A 17,224-nucleotide genomic window follows, 5' to 3' on the forward strand; every position below is an offset into this window, starting at 1 on the left:
GTTTATGCACATCTGAACAGTCCCACTGAATTAACACTGAATAAACAGACAAAAATTGGCAGGGAATAACAGGATAAGAAACAAATCTGACCATACAAAGAAGAAATGCTCCTTGTTCCTTCTTCCCCTGTAACAGTCCTGGTTAATTCCTTGTTTTAATCTGATTACCAGCCCACTGTACTCAATGAAAATAAGGATTTTTAGATGGCAGTTTTCAGTATAACCCAGACTCTTTCTGAAGTTGGGGTGTACTGTAAAATGCCTCCAGCACAGAGATGCCTATTCTAGTTTCCCTTCTCTCCCCAGGGAAGTAGGTCTTCTAGAAGGTCTTTCAATCTCAGTGTGGGAGGAAGGCAGATCACACACAACTACATCACTTATTTTAGGGGATGGGATCAAACTGTCAACCTATTGTATGCAACTACAGTGTGTATATAGATGGAGATATACAACAGTCTGTAAGGCAAGGTAACTGAGAAGTTAGATTAAACAATGAGAAGCCGCATCATTAAACTTAATTGCATGTTGGTGTCCCTCAAAAAAATCCCCAAAAAGCCCCCCCCAAAAAAAAGCCACCAAAAAAAGGGGCAGAGACATGCCCTACCCTCCTCCCCCAAATAAAAGTTTTAATTGGCAACACTTACAAGCATTCACATTTTCCTTCTGATTATTAACCAACTGCTTGCAAGATGAATTCTAGCAGGGACACTCTTGGGCTGTATCTAGCCAGCAAGTCCTCATGGGGCTTCCCAACTCCTGGGTTCAGCAAACACGGATGTGACCTGCCTGATGACATGAGGCTGCACACCCACACATGCACCTCGGTGCCCAGCCCTTCAAAAAGTCACTCCACCTGGAAAGTGTGGAACATCTGAGGAGGTGTACCTGCCTTCCGGGTCAGAACACAGCCCTCTTTTTATGAGGGTGTACTGGCACAGTAAAAGCTGGTAAAAATAGCTTATTCAGTGCTCTGTAGTTGGCAGCAAGAGAGGGATAAGGACTGTAAGAATCTCGTTCAGCAATATAAACAGCTTTGCCACTACAACACCACTGCAGCCCAGTGTGCCCCCTTTTGTTTATCTCCTTATTTGATCACTTACTTACTTACCAATCATAAAATCCTGTTTAAAATGCACAAGTAATACAAATTTGTGAGGATTTTCAGAGGCATTTCAAACAGAAATTATTCCCCCAGCCTTTTCTTCAAAAGCAGAACCCTCTACTTAATGCTAATATAATCAAACCAATGATTTTTCTCCCCACACCAGTTATAAACATGAGCACACAAAAGTGAACTGTTAACACAGTACATTTTTATACATACAGACCTGTATGATTCGCTGTCAAGTTTGCTCTTGTTGCAACTATACGTTTAATTTCATCGAGGGCACTGCTCAGTTCATGTGATCTTCTTTTATTTTCCTTTTCAGCATACAATAGTCTTTGCCGAAGTTCCAGAAACTGGCTTTCATACGTGTCTAAGTCATTTCCTGCAGGGAGAACATAATTTCTTTTCAAAGAGGTAATTTATATGATGGACTAAAGCTAAAGAATCGGAGACAGTCCAGAAGATGACAGCACCAGAAGGGTATAAACAATACTAAATTTTATTCATGCAAAGAAGTCTGGAAGAGTGTTAAGAAGGCACAGTTTAGGGAGCACAGCTGGGTAAAGGCTTTCACTGAAAACAAAACCAAAAATAAGAAATCCACAATAAGAAAAAAGTCAGTGCAAATCTGTGAGTTGCAGGGGAAGGTGCTATCTGGTAAGGCAAACAATGTTTTTCACCAAGCTACAAGTCTTGACGACCCTTTTCACATTGGAAAGTATAATTATGTAACAGCTTGTGTTTTTTACCAACCACTATTAAGACCCAAATGTAGATATTTAGCCTTCATCTATGACTCAAAAAGTGTCTGGAGTGTATCAACAGCTATTAGTAAAGATAGTTACTCGAACTCCTGGATATATTTTATCAGATAACAACTGAAACTATGCTCAGGCATGAAGGATACCTTCATAATATAGAGCCCACATTTGATTAAATACTCTACAACTACATCAACATTAGAAACTGTACTTGGTCACAGTTATCACACACCTCTGCCGTTCTGCACAGTATTCTAGGATAATATCAGTGTTATGTTTAAAGAAGATCCACTTTCCTAAGAAGGAGGTGATGTCAGAACTTCTCAGTTATCACAGATGGTATACAAGATTCATATCTGTTGGAGCATTCACTGTCTCAGTGTCATACGAACAAAGATTGTTAGACTTATTAAAATTAATACAAAGCAGCACTTCAGTAATGTCACCCACATTGCAATAAAGACTAAAGCAGAAGGGGAATCCTGATTCATTTAAAAGTGTTTTGTAATGTTGCTTCTTTTAATTGTTTGGTTTGATGGGGTTTTTTTTAGTTAAATGCTGTTACTTAGACACTTCTCCCATTCTATCTGTGGACTGTGCTGAGTCCCATCTGTGGCAGGCCTCATTTTCTAGGACCCACCATTGTCTCTCTGGAAAAGTGAATTCCCAGGAATTCTGGCCTGTAAAAGAGACTAAGATCATAACGGATAGGTAATACAAATTTGTGAGGATTTGCAGAGGCATTTCAAACAGGAATTAATTTGCGTTTTGGATAAACAGGGGCTTTTATTTGCAGTAAACACAAGTTCTTAATTTAATAATTAAATTTATGATTTGAAGACACTGAAGTTTAAAACATTTAGGAAGAAAGTAGTTAAAAAAAAAGGAAGTAAACGTATGATCTGTATTATCATTATTGACCTCACTAAAATCTTAAAGTAAAATAAATGCCCATAAAATGAATGCTTCCTACAACTTTCTGACGCTCTTAAAAATGTTTTGACTTGCAAGACAGGCATTCATATCTATGAGTATTCTGTACTAGGCAGCCGTGAACATAAATTCATCATTGCTGAAGGAAGGGGGAAACTGGATTATTTCAGCTGCACACAACAAGGAAGTTCTGCTTTATTGAGGTAAAAATCAGTGAATAAATTAAAAATAAAAAAATGGAAGGCCAAAACAGATTCAGCATCTATCTTTAAAAAACTTAAAATAGATTAAAATAGATTTCCAACAGATATCTCTCATGAGGCATCAGACTACAGAGCTAGAACCCCAAAGAAGCTAAATTATTGGAAGACCTAAGAAAGATCCCATTCATCAACTATCATATAGGAATGCACTTTCTTATTTATGCTTTTCTTTGGTAGCTCTGTTTCCAATGCCATAATACAAATCCAACCTTTAGCTTTTATTCTTTAGAACATATATGAATACAATGAAAACAGGAGGTTTAAGCTGATTTAGGTGACTGATAGATATTCATTAGACTGTTTTCATAGCAATAAAGTGATTCCAGATGGAACATCAGCACATATAAACATAGTGGAGATTTATCTTGGAATTTCGAGCCTAATTCAAAGGTGTAACCTAGATATAGTAATGAATGTGCATTTTTCTTTAATTTCCAATTGCCTTTATTAGGAATTACCTAATAAAAGCACCAAGAGAAAGTGAAGGCTTAACTTGCAGTAAACTTCCACGTGCTCCTGGGAAGATGCAAACAACAAAGAGCAAGCCCACAATCTTAGGATAAATACATGGTATCACAGGACACAACTTACTGCTTCTGAAAATGGAATCGATCATTTGGTAGTGGAGGTGCTTTATAATTGACATTTCCAGTGCTGTAATAGCATAAGATTTTGTCACACCAAGTTAAAATTCCCCTCAGTACCACTGCATTGTAGAAGGAATCAGTAAAGAAATTGCAGGTGAATTATAACATCATAGTCAGCCTCTTCACAATTCTTTCAGCTACGCAGTGTCAGTGTGACTCAAAACCACAGGTATCACTGCTATGCTGACATTCTGGCAAGCACCAAGCAATTATAGTTTTATTTGCTTACTTACAGGTGAGCCTACCAAAAAATCATAGATGCCTCTGGCAGATAAAAGGTCAATACTCAACTATCACTCAGTGTACCCAGAGAAGATGGTATTTGTAAATCAGCCTCATCTATTTCTTCAGGTCAGAACGTTACACTTTTAAGTCTTTCAGAATTGAAGGCTCTGTTCAGTTAGGAGAACAAGACTCTTATTAGTCACTTATCTCAAATGATTTTGATAGATGAGGAAGCAAGGGTTTGACAAAAGCAACATAATATTCACTCACCCTTAGCAAAGGATGAATTTATTATAAAAATATATAGTTTGAAATAGAACACTAAGTGATCTAAGTGTTATTAGAGCACATGTAAATGAGCAATACTATTACTAAACCCTGGGCAAAAAATGTGTGTTTGGAAAGCAGTATGAAGCTAAATACTCTAAATATTTGAAGTCATTAGTTTTAAATGAAGAGTGTGTGTGTGTGTGTGTGTGTGTGTGTGTGTGTGTGTGTGTGTAAAATGTTGCTCCTTTCTACACAGAACTAAAACAGCTGCTTGCAATAGATTGCTTAGAAAGACAGAGGGTGTTTTTACAAACATGGCTCTCTCACAGGGAGGGCCAGGGAGAAGCAGCTTTGGACATATCATGAAACACTGTGCCCAGCAATAGCCTAATGTGGCAGTGCTTTGTCTACCAATGGTTCTATCAGCAACAAGGAACGGCAGAATAAAAGCAGAAAATAGCAAGATGAGGCCCTATGGCAAAAACACAAAAAGAAAATGAAGGTAAAGGCTTGGTGAGCTACTAGCCACGGCAAGAAAAAAGGACCCACCCAGCAACCAGACACAGTGATAGCACTCAAAGCTTTTGCAATGAATTTTTACCTCTACTGTAGCATTTCCTCTGACTGTTAACTACACATTTTCATGTATTCTTATGGCTACTGTAATGCTCAGCTAGCAACACTTAAAATGGTTTTCAATGCAATCTTGTGTCACCTCCTAATGCATACATATATATATACTTTCTGCACTGGAAATTGAAACTGTTTAGAAACAATACTAATCTCTAAAGCAAATACTCATTCTAAAAGCTGACTGATTATTTCTCTTTGCTCCACACACACACACTTCCTCTATTATCATAAGTGCCTAGAGTTTCATTAATTATTTCTGGCAATATCTAAGAGCTGTGGAACAATTCATAACTATCTCTTCTTAGCACTCAAAGAGAAAAGAAAATAAAAAGAAAATTGGGAGTGGCATAAAGGAGGGAAGAAAGCACTCTAAAACCTAGCAGGGAGTCTTGTTCCTATTTTTTGATTACACGCTACGCTGTTTATTTTACTTAAAGACTCTTTCTTTTAGTAAATGAATTTTGGTTAATGGTCTCAAAAGAAAATTATATAAGCACACTAACTGCAAAAGTTCTTGTCATACTCCGTGCTTGGACCCACTGCTCACTGTTCAGGCTAATGAAGCATATTAAACCACTGAGATTTAATTGCACTAATAATTGCAGTTTGTTATCTGCCCGTAACTGATCTAAAATGGATCTTTCTGAGTCTTGTTACACGCTTTGCAAGCTCAGGTTTTCTTCTCTCAGAGTAAGGAAGGAAAAGAAATTGCCCAAACAATGCCTCTGTCTTGGGTCAGAACAGCCAGTTCTTACGCAAACACCTAAATTCAACAATGTGCATTACCTTTAACTATTTTCTTTATAGCCTTGCAGCACAGTACTATTTGTGTCTTCCAAGACGTCAGAGACAGCCAAGAAACACTACCATAAAGGCAGAAGCTGCTTCACTTACACCAGGTACGTTCACCTGTTACATTTAATGTCCAGTGACATCAAAGAAAAGCACTGTGCCAGTAATTTGGGGCTAGGGGTGGGAGTTAAGGTTCCTCTGTGCCCATAAAGGGCATACTAGGAACAGAATCAGAATGCTTTCCAGTATTAAAACAAACACACACCTTACAAAGTTAAAGGCAGATCAAAGTTAATAACTGAATTTTGAAAAAAACGTACAATTGTCTAATGAACATGGACTATCCATTGGGTTTGGCATAGAATAATTTTTACTGAACCATTTACACGCTGTATCTAATTGAAAGTAGCTTAGCAGCAAGCAAACTTCTTTCAAGGAAAATACAACTTAACCTCTAATAATATTTTCCTAGATGTTGGCAAACAATCCTCATTTGAGGTCCAGGTCTTTTACTATATTAGAATATAGTGAAAAGTGATCATAAAACAGTCAGAACATCACCATATATGAAATCAATACTAAAAGAAGTGGAAAAATAGAGAAAATGAATGGATATTGCATGGTGTTTGCCCACAATTGGTACACTTTGGTTTTAAGGTGGTACTCATTCACTTCAAGCAATGGCTATTGCTTTGTTCTGGTTGGTATTTTAAATATTTTTACTTCTCTGCATGATGTAGCAATTACTCAGTTATACACACATTTAATTAAATGCCTAGCCACTAACTAAAGTATTTCTAGATACCGCGTTCTTCAAGACTCAGTGTACAACACTGGGATGTCATATGCTTACACTTGTTTAAGTACAGGCTGTGATGAGACAAAGAGAGGTCTGAAATGTTCCATTATCCCTTTCTCTATGAAAACTGATAGTAACTATCCTCATTTTGTACCACAGGATTTATGACTCAGCTCCTCTACTCTTTAGGCACTGTCCCGCCTGAAGTAACTGCAAGAAGCAGCAGACTCTTCATCCAGTAAATTATACATTTAGAAGCCAGTAAAACTACACAGCTTCTCTAAGTCTTGGATATGAATTTTGATGTAAAATTTTGGAAACACTAAGTTTAAAGTCCCATTTGAGGCTGTTGTATGTTGGGGTTTTTTTAATGTCTAAATGCAGAACTCTGCAAAGAAACTGAGTAAGCAATTGACGGACTGGAAAAACTCTTCCCTTATCACCCCATGCATTTCAGCCACATCCTGACTGCATGTTGGGGCAAAACCTGGATGTGCAATAACCTCTGTATGCTCTCAGTGCCACTGGAAGGAAATGTACACATAAAAGGAAGATGTAGCCTACCAGTCAGCTGGGACAAGTGGAAAAAACAGTGGTTGAACGCAGCCTAGCAGTCCTGGAGAAGGCAGGAAAATTGGCTTCTGCACACAAATCTGGATAAGCTATACTGGCTGAAATGAGAATGGTGTAATTCAAGACTCCCTATCAAATCTGTCAATATGCCCCTATTTAATTGAAGATTTGAGCCAGAGTGTGCCAGTTGGGTCTGGACAGGAAATCTGCAAAGAAGTCCATCACAAATGATCTGCACGTGGCTGCACGGCAGGGGCTGGCCAAAGCATCACACCATGGGCAGAGGATTACTGGAAACAAACGTGCAATCAGCTGTTTGGGCTAGCACATGCATTACTGCATTTCAACTGAAAAAAGAACTACTTTTATCAGAAATACCTCTTTAATATTTTGTACACCTTCCCCTAATTAAAGGTTTTGTGAAGCAAAGAAAAAAACGTATACTTTAAACAATTTGATAATCCTTAAATATACTTCTGTGAATGTGATCACGTATGAACAGCTTCTCTCTTGTTCACCCTGCCTCAAAGGAATAACTAAAGAAAGTCAGGTTTCATAGTGTTTGACTCAACATGTATATATTAACATGCCTAGGTCCTTGTGACGTCATAATTCAGAGGCATTTTCTCCTCAATTCCAGTCAAAGATTACTTTTAATTTACTTGGATAAATTATCCCACAAGTTCAGGTGAAGAGGGCAGCAACATCTTACAAGTCAACTCAAAGAGATCTAATTTTGTAACCTTTGAAAGCAACATGAAGACTCACCGCCATGAGAGATGATATGATTTACCTCATTGCTGAGACTTACAAAAACTTCACTGTTATTCAGCACAGACACCAAAGTTTCTTTATATTCGGTAATACTGTTTTCTCTGAAGAAATTTTATGTAAGTTCATAATGAGTTCATAATGTATTTTTGCCTTCTCCTTTGCTGTTTTTCACGAGGGGGAAAAATTCACTACCTCCTTACACTTAGACTTTTAATGGATTAATATTTACATGGAAAACACTACTATATTGTGAGTTCTGTGCTACTTCTCATAACTACAAATCTATATGAACAGTGTTTCTATGACAGCAAATAATTTTTGGTCAGGTGAATTAGCAAGTGGATTATAACTCGGTTTCACAACAAGTAGAAACATCTGCATCATCCTAACAACAGCCTTTTCTGTCCTCAGATAGAAACTGTTTGCCTCAGACAGGTTTTGCCTGGGGCCCTGGGGAGGGACCAAAAAGCTCATAGCAAAACCATGCAGGACATGAAACAGGTATTGCTGCAGCAGTCCAGCTGATCACTCTCTAATAGCAGCCTGTGTTGGCAAGTTCTCTAGACGATGCTGAAGGAATCACCACACAACTTTAGACACAGCATTAGGGTTTGTTGAAGATTTGGTCACTGCCCCCATAATTACTTTTATCTCCTTTTTCTTTTCCCGGCCACAAAAATATGAGCTTTTTTAATGTGAAGTCTCTGCTTATATTTATAAAGCAATGGAAAAAGTGACTATAAAAACAACTTTGTAAGGATAAAATAAATACCATAATATCCACAATAGCTGAAGTCTAATGATACTGGTACATTCTGATTTTTCATTTTTAAGTGAATGGGTGAGGCAGGAGCATCTTTCCTACTATGCCAGTTTGAGCTACTCATACTTGAGTTCAGTCTCACAACTCCAAGTCAATGCTCAGGCTGCACATAATAGTCAGAAGCAGCACCAAACAGCCAATTATTTACTGCTGTCATTGACAGCAAACACATTTCAACTCAAATCTCTCAAACTACCTTTAGTATAATGTTTTTCAAGGTCATTGGCATTAGCTATTGATTTTTTATTTGCACAGAATTCAGGACAGAGCTAATATCTGACTTAACACTTTAAGCTAAAAAGGCTGAAAAGCTCTGAGACTGCAGACAAACTGAACAACATTTTACAAGGCTTTTATGTAATTTTTATTCCATGGAAGTACTCAAAACCACTAGCCTTGAGCTAGGCTGTCCTATCCTAGTTGTACAACAAAGATTATTTGCTGTCCCAACATCACTACAATCCAAGAAACCACTAACTAGATAAAAACCTGAGGGAATACTACAGACTCCTTAGTGTGATAGACTGTAGCCAAAAATCAAGAGCAGCCAAAACATGTCAATGGGCAAAGCAGAGAAGGAAACTGAAGTAAGAGGAGATTTAACAAATGTGTGGAAGAAAATGAGCCAGAAAACAATATTTGACAAATGAGTGAAAGAGCTGGGAGCTGTTGTGCAGTACTTGACCTCCAAGTAACAGGTGGGCTAAGTGAAAAGGGTATTAAAAAAGAAAACACACATCGCAGTTTGAGATGCACCAAAAGTGGGAACTGCTGTAGTGCTCTAAGCCTGTCAATGGAGAGCAAGTTCAGCAGTGCAGAAGGGAAGAACAGAAGTTTAACAGCATCTAAGCAGAGGTATCTGCCTGTTTTCAGAGCAAAGATTAATTTCAAACCATCTTCTTAAACAAATACCCTGTGACAACAACAGAACATTAGCTGGTTTGCTCCCAATGCTTCTCTCTCTGTGGAAAAAGGTAACAACATATGGCTGGCTGTTCTTGGGGTTTTCCAGATAGTTAGAAGGCTTCAATCTTCTAACATTGCTTGGGAACAAAGTGAACAAAGTGTTTATTTCAGTGAAATAAAGATAATACAGTCATTCACCACATGCTGTTACCTCCTCCTTTAGTTACTAATATTAACTATTTTATTTACACATCTGTGAGATTTACCAAGCTTGAGAGAACATGTATCTGAACACTACATATTTATATTTGTAATAGTTAAAAGTTTGCTACGAAAACAGGTGCTGATAATAATAGTAATTAGGAAAATTACACCATCTGAGAGGAATTAGTTACTCAGTTTACTGTGGAGGAGGAGGCAACTGTAGAAAGAGAAAAGTTAAGGCACAACACATATACACCACAACACATATTATCACTCTTCCCCAAAACAAACAAACAAACCCCTAAACAAACTAACTAACCAAAGCAAGACAACCCAGCATGGAATGCCATCAGAGAAAGGCCAAAAAGAAAGTGAAATGAAAATGTAGTGTCAGTTATGAGGACTCACAAAACACGAGTCACAAAACAACACGAGAGTAACTGCAGGTTGGACAAATGCTTTCCTTCTGACATCTCCTGGATCTTAGTTTCTTAAGACACACCCTTTTACTCCATTTCTCCTCCACTCCTAGCAAGATTGCCACTGAGAAAAACATGAAGTGTTGTAAGATAAACAATCATACAGTTCACACGAAATGCTAAAAGGCAGGAGGACCAGCACTGCCTTGACTCTATTCAATATGCCATCATGGGGCCGAGTTCTCTGCTCTCATTTCTGTTTGTTACAGGAGCAACTAATATAAACAAATTAACAGCTAGCTGGAGTTCCGTGTTCATCCCAGGAATTACTACCTGGTTTATTCTAGTTCTTCTGCATCTATAAAACCAGACGTATTGTAAAGGTGTGTACAGGAAGCTCTTAAAGACCCATTCTCTCTCCCTCACCCCAAACCAGCCACCCCCTCACCCATAACAATTCATGTCTACAGGTCTTAGAGGTACTTTTTGGAGACTTTCTCATTTATTTTTGGAAAGTATCATCGGTTTTATCTTTCCTACGTTAGCTTGGAGAATCTGAGACGTGGCTTTTGGTAGATCTATCTGGCATGTGCCACCTACATAACCTATTAAAAAGACATTGCGTCATTTTAAAGTTTATTTATAAAGTATAAAAATTCGGGTATTTTTCTCTGGAAAGTTGCATTCTGGAATGCTGGAAACATACACGTGGAAAAGCGACTGTACATGAGGCAGAAATGCAACTGCAGAATGGATAATGCTACTTTGCTCTCCATAATTAAAATCAAAAACATTTAAAAAGCAACAGCTACAGCAATCACCTTTGGACTTTTCTTCCCGTCTTAACGCAAGACGCTTGCTAGGAAAAGAGTTAGAAAAAAAAGAGGGGAAAAAAAGTTTAAAAAGTTAAAAGGAAACTTTTATTGTCTCCTAAATTTAGGTCTTTAATTTTAACAGGACTTGTGTGACTACTCAAGGATCCAACCCCGTAAGCTGTTACGCAGGTCCTCACCTGGGTGCAGGTAAGCCGTGACCCGGGGGAACAGCCGAGACACGCGGCCAAGCCCCGGGGCCACGGCCGCTGCCCGGACAGCCGAGCTGAGCAGGGATGAGGGGATGATGTTCCCCCTCCTTCCCTCAAGGGGTGCCGAGCCCCGGGGGCGGATGGGGCGACCCGACGCCTCGCACGCCGCGACCTCCCGCCCGCGGCACCGGCGCACCGAGGGAGAGGCGCCAGCGCCGCGCTGCCCCCGAGAGCGGGGCAGCAGCAGGTGCCGCCGCGCCGCCCTCCCTCCGCTCCCCGGCTCTCCCTCTCACCTCGGCTGCCCTGCCACGCCGCGAACCACAGCAGGGGGAAGGTGGCGCCGAGGCACAGCCCCGCCAGGAGCTGCCCGTGCCGCAGCCGCATCTCCCGGCGGGCACTGCCCCGCACGCCCTTCGCCCCGCAGCCGCATCTCCCGGCGGGCGCGGCGCTGCCCCTCACGCCCTTCGCCCCGCCGCCTCCGCCCGGGCAACGCGGGAACGGGCGTGCTCGCCCCGCCCTGCGCCGGGGTCCCGGCCGTGCCCTGCCCCGCTGACCCGCCAGGCGGGGCCGCAGTGCCCTCCCGCTTCGCATCGCTGTCCCCCGGGGAGCGGGGGTCCGTCGGGAGGGACGCGAGGTGCAGCGGGGACGCCCGCTCCTCCCGCCGCCGGGCTTTCCCGCTGGAGACACCGGCCTCGTGAACGCCAATTCCCGCTGCAAAACCCTCCGCTGACACATCAGCCCTCCCGCTGCTCGGACCCACACTGGAAAACCGCTTGACTGCGCCTGCATTTCCACCGCAGAAACACCTCGGACCAGCACTTCGCCGGGTGCTGTTTAACCCAAGTCGCAACACCGTCGCGGTTATCAGTATTTTGCTCATTTAAAGCCAATGGGCCATTTGCTTGCATGTTGCTTATAAGAGCGTATCAGGGAGCCGAGCCGTAGTGTAGAATTAATACATGCGCTTAGCACAGTCTCAGAATCAGGTAAACAACCAAAGCTTTTCAGTTCACCTTTAAAGAAAAAGCGGGGCAAGCAGCTGCAAAATGTAACCTGATGGTAGTCTAATCTATGCTGGTAAAGATATTTTACTTCAGCCGTCGTACCTTGCTTCCCACATGTTGTGCCTTTCTATTATGGCAGGCACACCTCTTTTCCTTTTTAGGCCTTCAGCAGTCCATAAGGAAAGAAAAAATTAGTCACTGTTTATAATACACCCTCTATAATATAGTCCATGAAGAGAAGGGATAGCTTATTTACCAAGATTCCTGGAACCTCTTACAGGGACACAGTTCTAGTAGAACCACGTATGTTTTATAAGAAAAAGTGCTCCTTCTTCTTATACCTGATTAGCAGGTATTTGGTGGCTCTTGCTTTGACATGTTCTCTCCCTGCTCACAAATCTACCCTCCATTGATGAAATCTACCCACCCGTGATGAAGAAAATACGATTTCTTGTTCTCTGATGCAAACACCTAAAGGACAACTTCAGAAATCAGGCTGGACTTGGCTATCTGACAAAAGCAGGAAGCTGTTTGCTATCTAATCTGCTACCTACTTCCTCAATGTATTATTAACATATATAATTCATTACCTTATTTACCCAAAGGATATAGTATTTTATATAATTTTTTTTTTTAAAATATGCTTGTAATATTAGTACAGTATCTCTTCCCTCATTTTCTCTAGTTGCTTACTTAACGACTTCATCTCATTTTATACCACACCCCAAAATCATAGTGATGTGTAAAGAAATCCCAAACCCTACAACACTGGTGTCCTGACAGACGTGCTGGAGTCCTAATGTCAATGCTGCCTTTATGTGCCACTCTTTATACCACCAACAGTAATAACTATGTCTTTTTTGGAAACTTAATTTTAGACCCCCAAAACTGTATATTGCTTCTCTGGCAAGGTTAGTGTGACCTTCCTGTGTTTGAATTATGACATGGATGGGTTTACTCCTCTGTTTACTAATTACTTTGACTTATAAGTGTTATTTTTCATTAAAAATGCAGGAGACTGCTAGTAGCCTGCATCAGTATACAAATGGTGAACTAAAAATCTGAGTATTGCTCCATAAATCACCATGAAGTCTCAAGTTAGACCTCACTATTCCTGGCCTGTACTCATTTGTTCTAAGCTTCCCTCTACATTCTGTTTCTGGCTGTATCTTTTAAACTTTTACTGAGGAATCTTCTTTCAGCTGCACTTTGAATATGCATTTATAATTGTTCATATTAACCAATGCAATCATGCCTCAAACCTCTTCTCCAGTTTCATTTTCATCATCATTTCCGTCTCCCAGATACAAAACTAAATGCTCAAGGCACTAATTTTGATGGAGGATCAAGGTAGATTTTGAGACATTTGCAGTAGAATAGAGATTTAGAACTAAGAGGAACAAATTAATATTAAATATGTCACAAGTAATGAATAAAATGCCTTTTAATTGACTGGTTGGTGTTCTGTTACAAAGCCAAAGGGAACATGTAAAGGATGTAGTGAAGCAGGAGCGCTGCTGAAGATAAGAATAACAGAAATCTAAACCACACTTAACTTTAGCTTATTTTCAGAGCCAGTAAGAAAAAAAAACCAAAACAAAACCTATACTTCTAGAAACTAATAAACATACACACTGTACATGGAGTGTCTGTGGAGACTGTCACTGACTGCATTAGAGGTGATTTATTAAGGCTGACTCCAGAGCAGACACAGTTAATCAGCCCTGCTGAGTTGTGGTGATCATTTACTTAATGCTGACTTCATAGACTAGCTCATTAACTTACCATGAGGTAGTGCATTAAGTGTTCCTCAAAAAAAAAAAAAAAAAATCCAAAACCCTAATGACTGAAAGTGTCATGAGCTTCCACTGCATTGGGACCTACTTGCAAACAGGCTCCCTTATTTGCTTCATGCTTTCCTAATCTCTCTCTCCCGGTGCTCTCTTCATATGTTATTTCACATGCTCAAGAACTGTGTACAACTGGAATAAGATCCGTTGGGGTTTTGGGGGAGTGTTAAATGATTCAGTGCAGTTTTAGCTCCCATCAGCAGACTTTGTATATTTTTGGCAGACTGATCATCTTCAAAAATACTCTTTAGAAGAACACATTGCTGAGTGACCTCTAATACTTAAAACTAAGCAAGTGATTCAGTAAACTAGTTTCATCGAGGTGCTTTACCTGCAAGAGAGGGTTTCTAGGCTTGTCCTTGTGCTTAGTAACTGAATGTCTTTTCTTGCTCAGATGATTGTTTCACGTTTTTGATACCGTTCTCACAAATCTGTATGTAAGCAAGAGTAGAGATATGAAACATTAAAATCAATATTTGACCACCAAGCAATGGGTTATTTTGAATGTGGGTTGCAGCTGTCCTTCATCTACAAGGGTACATGAACAAAGAATAACTACCAGTAACAATACGTAATAGTTGCTGCCATGGAAAGTTTTCTAACTGCACGGAGATCCAACTGATAGTGCTGGTTTAAGTCTTTTTTTATTTGCCCTGCTGTCATGTAAGAAATGTGGTTTTAAAAGGTAAATAGTAGGTCATGATCTTTACTTCAGCCAAAGACTCTGTGAAGGTAATACTGGAAGGCAACCACTGAACATAAAAAGACAAAGCTAGAATTTATTTTTTTAAGCTACTGCATTATATTACATTTAGATTATATTGACTGTCTTAATATAATCTATGAATTGACTGAACGTGATGGTACAGGAGCATCTTGCATGATTCAAGTACTAACATATGTGTAAAATCAAACATGCTTGATGTTTTGAAAGTTATAAAAAGCTGTGAAAAAAACTGTCAAAAAAGCATGCTTTAATATTTTAAAATAAATTAATTCAGGTGATTACGGATATTACTTTAAAATACAGATTTAAAGTGAAGAAAGCATCATATGAGCAAAAAACACAGTATAAGCTAGACTAAAAAACTTGCATCTTCTGAACTCTCACATTTCAGAAGTGCTTAATTTAAAGCAAGACCTTAAAAATTGTCAAGCTTAGCTCAACAAATCTAATTATATCACACAGAAATGTGGTGCAATGTATTGTCAATACCAGGTACTCTACACATCAATCCTGGAGACTGGAAGCAAAGAAAACTGACTGAGAAAACAATAATCCTGTAGTGTGTGTATGTATTGTTACAGTAAATAAAAACAGGAAGTGGAACAAATTCCAAAACCTGTAACAGAAGTTAATTTGGTTCTTAACAATCCACACAAAAAAGGAATTTCTATTTAAGTATAAATATAATGAAAAAAACATTCATATTGATATGAAGCTATTTAATCCATTAAAAGATGCACTGGAAAGTGAAACCCTTGAAGCAGCAGAAAGGTTTTAGTTTGGTACACATCAGCAAAAATCTCATCTAACTAGAAATTTCCCTGTGTTGTTTGTGCAGACCCACGCTTTTAAGGATGCACCTGCTGGACTTCCTAAAATTCCAGTAGCTCATGCTTCTAGTGAACTATCTCCACGCAATCCATGCGTGGGTGTAAGGACTGACAGGAAAGACCTGACCACCCCTAACATTTCTTCACATTGTTACATTTCTTCTGCCTTCCCAACATCAAACTGTAACACCCCGCTGCTGCTGAAGCCAGGATTCCCCTGACAACAGACTTTCATGTTTAAATACCGCAGCAGCAGTGCTCTGCCAAATTATCAGATAAGAGGTGTAGCACAATCTTTTTTTCCAGGATTATTTGCTTAGAGTTGTTTCACGTACGAGCTAGGTGGGAGCTGTAGCTTACCCAGGTCCTGCAACACAGATAAATTTCTTTTTTCCCGTTTCTTTTATCAGCTCTTAGGCACCAGATCTTTGATATTTTTTTAAAGATATTTTACTGGTTTTTGGCTATCTTGGACCAACTTATATGTGGGTAATGCGATAGAACCACGTCATCCTGTCACCAAAAGTAAGAATACTTTTCAATGGAGATAAATACTTTTAAGCTTATTTTCATCCAGTGCTCCAACACTTTGAAAGTCATATTGTTCATATAAGAAGTTACACTGCCTCTTAATCTGCAACATGCACCACCTCTCCTCACAGTTTTCAAGATCTGTAAACAATTGAAGTTCACGCAGCAATGATTTCCCCACACGAAACTCTGCACCTCTATGAGTGGAAAAATCCAAAGAGAGGATGGGCCACCCTCTGAAATCCTCTGTGGGACACGGGCCACTAGACCTGCTCTGTGGCTTTTGATTTTGTGTAAAATTTCCACACATCAAAAATATATCAGAATGTGGTCAAGCAAGTCTGTCAGCTCACTTTCAACACGCCAAATTTTGCATACAATTCTGCTGTGTTCAACCCGTGTTTACTGAAATAATAATTAATACAATGGAAGTAGTGACCGGAACTAAATGGAACACTTAGGCTGAACCTCCATTCAGCAAAGGCAAGGCAGGGCCCTTGGCAACGCACCTCTCCTTAGAGTCATCTAGCCCAAATGTTGCAAAATGTTTAATATGTAAAAATTTTCTTAAGAAAGGATGTTCTTTGATGTTTGATTTTTGTATAGTTTCAAGACTGATCAACAAGAGGGAAGAATTAATCTGTGAAACCGAGAGCAGCTAACAAGCAAGCTCTAGGTGATATCCATGCGTTAGAAAAAACAAATTATTTGTTGGTAGAATTGCCTTGCTAAGGTTTAGGACTGGACATGCTTCAATGGTCTCAGACCCAGGGGGAGGTTAACAGAACGCAGGAAGGATGTATCATTGATAGTGGACACAAAGAATGCAGGATTTACGGCCACGAGGACATTCAGCAGAACTCCTGAGATGACGAAACTAATAAACCCAAGTCAGCAGCTCTGCTGGAATCAGCTCCGACAGGGTAAAAGGTAATTCCCTCAGGGGGAGATGGGAACCACCGACTCAGGGACCCCCGACCGAAGAAACCCACCCACCCAAGAGAAGAGAAAGACTGAGCATGGGGACTAATTAGTATGAGAAGAGGGGCAATCATTAACCAATAGAAAACGTATAAACAGCAATAAGTTTTGATAGTTGGGGCGCTCGATTTGTGGAATTCCACCGGG

The 17,224-nt window shown here is 39.8% G+C and overlaps 1 protein-coding gene across 1 annotated transcript in view; it reads right to left on the reverse strand.

Annotated features, from left to right (window-relative positions):
- The window catches only part of MGAT4D (MGAT4 family member D), a 36,283-nt gene extending 24,745 nt beyond the window's left edge, over positions 1-11,538 (reverse strand). The window contains exons 1-2 of the mRNA XM_032685939.1: positions 11,448-11,538; positions 1,329-1,490 (exon numbers count right to left, since the gene is read on the reverse strand). Coding sequence (XP_032541830.1) covers positions 1,329-1,490; positions 11,448-11,538 — 253 coding nt within the window. The remainder of the gene's footprint in view (positions 1-1,328; positions 1,491-11,447) is intronic.
- Between the last annotated feature and the right edge of the window lie 5,686 nt (positions 11,539-17,224).

The sequence above is a fragment of the Chiroxiphia lanceolata genome, chromosome 4 (assembly GCF_009829145.1).
Source record: "Chiroxiphia lanceolata isolate bChiLan1 chromosome 4, bChiLan1.pri, whole genome shotgun sequence".
In the NCBI taxonomy this organism is placed as follows: domain Eukaryota; kingdom Metazoa; phylum Chordata; class Aves; order Passeriformes; family Pipridae; genus Chiroxiphia; species Chiroxiphia lanceolata.